The sequence below is a fragment of the Archocentrus centrarchus genome, chromosome 6 (assembly GCF_007364275.1).
Source record: "Archocentrus centrarchus isolate MPI-CPG fArcCen1 chromosome 6, fArcCen1, whole genome shotgun sequence".
Taxonomy (NCBI): Eukaryota; Metazoa; Chordata; class Actinopteri; order Cichliformes; family Cichlidae; genus Archocentrus; species Archocentrus centrarchus.
In genome coordinates, this window is record NC_044351.1 from 10,204,936 (window position 1) to 10,211,859 (window position 6,924).

The 6,924-nt window shown below is 43.4% G+C and overlaps 1 protein-coding gene across 3 annotated transcripts in view; it reads right to left on the minus strand.

Annotated features, from left to right (window-relative positions):
- The window catches only part of LOC115781525 (pleckstrin homology domain-containing family A member 7-like), a 129,071-nt gene extending 127,660 nt beyond the window's left edge, over positions 1 to 1,411 (minus strand). For 2 of the 3 annotated variants that reach the window (XM_030731210.1, XM_030731207.1), the window contains exons 1-3: positions 1,275 to 1,411; positions 1,066 to 1,142; positions 847 to 904 (exon numbers count right to left, since the gene is read on the minus strand). In XM_030731210.1, coding sequence (XP_030587070.1) covers positions 847 to 904; positions 1,066 to 1,142; positions 1,275 to 1,357 — 218 coding nt within the window. In that variant the 5' untranslated portion in view covers positions 1,358 to 1,411. The remainder of the gene's footprint in view (positions 1 to 846; positions 905 to 1,065; positions 1,143 to 1,274) is intronic. The other variant, XM_030731208.1, reaches the window with a different exon arrangement.
- Positions 1,412 to 6,924: the final 5,513 nt, after the last annotated feature.

The following is a 6,924-nucleotide window of genomic DNA, read 5'->3' on the forward strand; positions in this document are numbered from 1 at the left end:
AGCCAAGCTTGTTCAGGGGTGGGGCTAAAAGGAAAAAAAAAAGGGGGGGGGGGGGTACTGGCCTCCACCCTGAAATTTGCTTGCCCTCCCATTGGGTCCCAATCATACATTATTATGGGGCAGCATTGTCTCATACTGTGAGTTTACAGAGGCAGGAGGTCTGTGCCTTTGCAACTCTGTTTGGTTTTCATTTCTCATAGAACTTTCTGATTTCTTATGAAAGATATTAGATTAACACATCTACAATATGTTCTGAACCCAAAACGCAAACCATCGTGGTCTATACAGTGACCCGTATAACCTGATCACAGTGGTTTACTATTAAGAAACTGCAAGTCTCCTTATTGTAATCTTGAAAGAGATTACATGGCCTTCAGAATTTGTTTATTAAAAATAATTACCGATCAAAAATCTTTCTTATCATCAGCCTCAACAACTACGTATCTGCTGGCCTGAAGTTCATAATAAACCCTGCAGAGCTAAAATATGCAAATTCTTCCAAACTAGTTCTGGTATATGAGGAAAATAACCACAGATCATCTCCTGAGCCTGCAAACACGCACGAGCATGGATCTGCACCAGTGCCAGCTTGTACCAAAAGGCAGACCACAGCAAACACCCGGTAGCCGCATCTCATGGTCAGCACAAATGAAAGCAGTGGGGTCATTAGAGGTTCAGCAGGGTAGTCTCAGGCACACCCCCATTTAAATCCACACGGTCCCGGTGGTAATTATTCCTGCTAGTAGTAGGGAATTAGAGCCAGGAGCCATATTAAGCTGCACAGCAACTTCAAGTAACGCGCAGGTAACGGAGACAGCAGCGGCACATACTCTACGAATAACTTACTTCATGAAGTAACTGGCCCCTTCGTCCGTAAAACCTTCCTCCCACCCGCAAGGCAGGTCTGAAATAAAACCAGACGACAGACTTGTTCGTAACACCTGAAAGTTTGTCAGGCCCAGAGCTTATACTGAAGTTAGCAGCGAGGACAAACATAGTTCAGTAAGCATGAAAGCGAAATGAACACAGGTGAAACTGCCCTGGAGAACTAGCTTAGCTAGCTACCTGAGCGGATCATGTGTCCAGAGTTTACAGGTTGACCGGAGCGGGGATGGAGCCAGGTAGTGGTCTGCGTCTCATCGCTGCAGCACAGACAGAGAGAGGGAGAAAAAAAACACCTGTTACACCGCGAGGAAGAAAACACCGGGCAGACCCCGCCAACTCCCGTTAAACCGGGAGAGACGGCGCGATAAAGCGCTTATTATCCCACTCACTTGATGAAGAAAACCCTGCCGTCCCTGCAGACACCGTAAGACCAGTGTTCAGGTAAGGTGTCCCGCCCGAGAGGCGCCGCCATGATCCGGCTTGAAGTCCTATTTCATCTCATTCCCTCTCCATGAAGTCTCCCGGGAGCTCAATAATCACTGCCAGGGCCAGCGCTACCTTCAGGGACTCATCGGAAGCCCGTATATCCGAGCATCAACATGATTAGGCACTTGCAGCACAGCGCTTTAAGCAGAAGATGAACTCCTAAAATGTCTGGAAACCAGGTTCAAAGATTGTGTTTTATGCACGGGTGTTTCTAACATTACTTGGCAATAAAACTGAATATAAAATTGATCAAAACTGCACTGTTATTTGACATGCTGGCGTACAGGAAACTATTTAGGAGACTGAGGTGCCGTTTACACGAGACCGTTTTCATTTTGAAACGGTGTCGTTTTGATGCGTTTCGGCCTTGCGTTTACACGACAACGGTGTCGTTTTGATGCGTTTCGCCCTTCTGTTTACACGACAACAGAGTGAAAACGATGTGTTTCAGGTGCCGTTTACACGAAGCCGTTTTCACTGGAAACGGTGTCGTTTTGATGCGTTTCAGCCTTTCGTTTACACGATGGCGTTTCAGAAACGATCCGCGTTTACACGAGGACATGTGAAACGATGAAAACGATGTAGTTCCCATGCCAGGCCACAAGTTGGCGTTGGTTTTCTCTTTGCAGTTTGTTTACGCAAGACGCGCATGCGTGGAGTGACACAGTAGGTAGTGCGGCAAATTGTTCATTACTTACAAAACGGCCAATGTGAGAGGTTTTGTGTGGACCGATGATGAGGTTGGATCGCTGCTGCACACAACGCTGAATTACAAAACGGTAAAAACACAGGAAAAGCATAAGAAGCACTCGTGAATCCGCGAGTACTGTTTATCAGTTTGCGCGTGCGCGAAAAACTGGCCGTCGCAACCATAGTGCGCATGTGCGAGTCGAGCGTTTTCAAATCACCCCGGTTTCAAGTGTTTACACGAAAACGCAAGCCGGTGCGTTTCTGAAACGCTCCACTCTGGACCCCGTTTCTGAAACACATCGTTTTCACTCTGTTGTCGTGTAAACAGAAGGGCGAAACGCATCAAAACGACACCGTTGTCGTGTAAACGCAAGGCCGAAACGCATCAAAACGACACCGTTTCAAAATGAAAACGGTCTCGTGTAAACGGCACCTCAGAAACGGGGTCCAGAGTGGAGCGTTTCAGAAACGCACCGGCTTGCGTTTTCGTGTAAACACTTGAAACCGGGGTGATTTGAAAACGCTCGACTCGCACATGCGCACTATGGTTGCGACGGCCAGTTTTTCGCGCACGCGCAAACTGATAAACAGTACTCGCGGATTCACGAGTGCTTCTTATGCTTTTCCTGTGTTTTTACCGTTTTGTAATTCAGCGTTGTGTGCAGCAGCGATCCAACCTCATCATCGGTCCACACAAAACCTCTCACATTGGCCGTTTTGTAAGTAATGAACAATTTGCCGCACTACCTACTGTGTCACTCCACGCATGCGCGTCTTGCGTAAACAAACTGCAAAGAGAAAACCAACGCCAACTTGTGGCCTGGCATGGGAACTACATCGTTTTCATCGTTTCACATGTCCTCGTGTAAACGCGGATCGTTTCTGAAACGCCATCGTGTAAACGAAAGGCTGAAACGCATCAAAACGACACCGTTTCCAGTGAAAACGGCTTCGTGTAAACGGCACCTGAGTTCATGTATGTGTAGTGAAGATTGCAATTTTATACGTTTTCTCAGTTTTCCGCACCTCACTTCGTGTCTTCTTTTCCTCATCACTAACTGGTAATTGTCTTCCCTTGTCACCTGACTAAAAACACCTCTAACATCTTATTTAAGTCTGTACTCCCTGTCATTCACTCTTTCTCACCTTCACATGGGCCAGCAGTTATTCCTCATCTCACGGTTCTTACTTTAACTGTACTCTGTGTGTTACTGTATACATTTAAGACTAGGTGGCGGCTGAAAGCCTAATCTTATTTTTTGTTTGGGTTCCAGGCTAAGCAGTCTGTCTTTCCTCCATTTACACTCATAGCTCCAATTAATGCAATGATAGAAAAAACTTTATACTCCAAATCATTATTTTTTATTTATTCTTTTCATGGTGATGACAAACATTACCTCTGAACCTACTAATTGTAGTATGTATATTGACATAAAGACATTTTTACATTTACAGTCACACACATATGTTGGGCTTTAATCTCTGCATGCACACTGAAATGTTTTTAATAAATGAGATAATAATCCAGGATAAATCAATCTCACCCTGATTTACTGCTGTGTTCATGTTTGTACCCAATCCTTTAAAATATGAGGCCACTGATGATGGGTTTGGTGGTTCCGCAACAAAAACAAGAAACCCAAATTTCTCCTGACGCTCCAACAGTGTATGTGTAGGGGAAATGTTGACAAAGCACATACTAATTGAATATCATGTGAACACAGAATTAAACCGAATTTCTACGTGTAACTATTCTTGTTAGTTGGTACACTGACCTTGCTGAACATTGTTATCATATAATAAGCCCCAAGAGGTTGTGAAAGTGAAGGCACTGTGGTAATTTTTGTGGTTACCAGCATGACTGTTTTCATAAATACAAAATTCTAGCCAGTACTTAAAGGCACCACACAGTGAGAAAACAGCAAAGGAAGAGTGCTGCTCGGCCACTGCTGTTTCTTGAGGTAATGGACAGAGGGAATGAAAAACGTGGGCTCTTTTGAATATTTGCCACTTGGTATTTCTGTGATTTAACTGGGAAAGGCCTGATTGTGAGATTGCAGACTTCCTCTAACAAACTGAGAACCTCCATAAGAAAAGCTTTGAATTTAAAAAAGCTGCACACAGCCAAGTCAGCCACTTGCTGGCCACTTCTTTAGCAGTGGGCTTTAAGGAGAGCTGTTTTATTGTAATTAAGCCTTACGCTGCTATTTTTGTAAATTAGCATCATAAGGTTAAGCACATTTGTAACTTTGGTTTAGAAATCAAGTTTATCTGCATGTCTGAGTGCTACCATGAAGCATGGAAGGGAAGCTGTGATAGTGTTGGAGGAAACTTTGATTGTGACACTTTACTTACATTCTTTGTGCTTATAATATGTTTCCATATGTGGTTTCATAGGCCTTTGTTGTTCTACAATTTAGAGAATAGTTGAAAACAATTGTTAGATAAACCCTTTAATAATTTTTGTATCCAGAGTTTTAACAGGGAATATAAGTGGGAAGCTATGTGATGACTGAACACACAACCTGATAGGTCCAGCCATCCATTTACTTCCACTTAACCAGTTCAGGGTCGTGGGGTTGCTGGAGCCTTTCCCGGCTATCATCGGGCAAGAGATGGAGCACACCCTGGAAAGGTTGCCAGTCTATCACAGGGCTAACACTGGGGGCTAGACAACCCTTTCTCCTCACATTCACACCTGCCACCAGTCGGGTTAACACACATGTCTTTGGACTGTGGGAGGAAGCCAGAGTACCTGGAGTTCCCATGCAGGCACAGTGACAACATGCAAACTCTGCACAGAAAGACGTCAGACAGCCGGTAGATTCAAACTTGGAACCTACACTGCCCGGCCAAAAAAAAGTCACCACCTGGAGTTAAATAGGCAAATAGGTACGAGCCTCCTATTAGATAATTACTGCATGGGCGATTATCTTTCAGCTGGCAACAAGTTATTTAACCCCAACTGGTGCAATGAGTTGCTTCTCATTTCTCAAACAACCATGTTTGAGAACCACAACCATTGCGTGGATGTGAAAAAGATGTCAGCCTGTTTGAGAAGGGTCAAATCATTGGCATGCATCAAGCAGAGAAAAGATCTGAGGAGATTGCAGAAACTACTACAATTGGGTTAAGAACTGTCCAACACATTATTAAAAACTGGAAGGATAGTGGGGACCCATCGTCTTTGAGGAAGAAATGTGGCCAGAAAAAAATCCTGAATGATCGTGATCAGCGATCACTTAAACGTTTGGTAAAATCACATCAAAGAAAAACAACAGTAGCACTCAGGGCTATGTTTAATAGTGAAAGTAGGAGCATTTGCACACGCACGATGCAAAGGGAACTCAAAGGATTGGGACTGAACAGCTGTGTAGCCTTAAGAAAACTACTAATCAGTGAGGCTAACCGGAAAAAAAGGCTTCAATTTGCTGGGGAGCATAAAGATTGGACTCTGGAGCAATGGAAGAAGGTCATGTGGTCTGATGAGTCCAGATTTACTCTGTTCCAGAGTGATGGGCGCACCAGGGTAAGAAGAGAGGCAGGTGAAGTGATGCACCCATCATGCCTAGTGCCTACTGTACAAGCCTGTGGGGGCAGTGCCATGATCTGGTGTTGCTGCAGTTGGTCAGGTCTAGGTTCAGCAACATTATGTGCTCAAAGAATGAGGTCAGCTGACTACCTGAATATACTGAATGACCAGGTTATTCCATCAATGGATTTTTTTCTTCCCCGATGGCACGGGCATATTCCAAGATGACAATGCCAGGATTCATCGGGCTCGAATTGTGAAAGAGTGGTTCTGGGAGCACGAGACATCATTTTCACACATGGATTGGTTACCACAGAGTCCAGACCTCAACCCCATTGATGATCTTTGGGATGTGTTGGAGAGGGCTTTGCACAGTGGTCAGAATCTGCTATCATCACTATGAAGATCTTGAAAAATTAATGCAACACTGGATGGAAATAAATCTTGTGACATTGCAGAAGCTTATCGAAACAATGCCACAGCAAATGCATGCTGTAATCAAAGCTAAAGGGGGTCCAACAAAATATTAGTGTGTGACTTTTTTTTTTGGTGGCAACTTTTCTTCTTTTTTTTTGGCCAGGCATTGTATTTTGCTGTGAGGTGACAGTGGTTGTTTTTTTTAAAGACATTTTATTAAAGTAACTATGAAACCTGGTACTAAATATAGCAAAATCAAATAGTTGTTGGTTTTCAGAGGAATGTCCTTGAAGGAAATGTCCAATTAAACCCAAACAAATACTCATTTAGACTTTATATATTATTGGAATCTTATTCCCAAAAAAAGAGGAAAAAAAAGAAAAGAAATAAAGACGTTATGGGCCTGAAAACAAAAGCATTTCCAGTGTATTTGCTTACACTTACACCCATAGTATAATCACTATCTAGACTGGTAGTGTGAGGCTCTAATGTTGACTTGAAGCAAACATGTTATTGTTGGTTTTCCTCAGCAGTTCATTAACATAAATAAGAGCCTCCCTCAGCTGTCAGACGCTGTTATTCTGAGTCACTCATGAGGAACTCTGAGCTCACTGTAAATTCAGTTTCCGATGTGCCTCCACATCCATGAGACATGTGATGGCATGCTTATGACAACATCCTGACACACTTTTCATGAAACCCTGTTATTTTGAAGTCAGCATTTGGGAAAAAAAACAAAAAACAAAAAAAAGTTCAGGTGAGCTGTTCTTAAGTTCTCAGTGAGGAGGAAGCTTCTCACCAAAAACAGTAATTTCCTAAAGTGTACCGTGCAGTGTGAAGAACACAAAGCCTTTGTTGATATTTGTCACAATGGTCTTTGTTTACCACTTCCTGGAGCATATTTTAAAATCGCA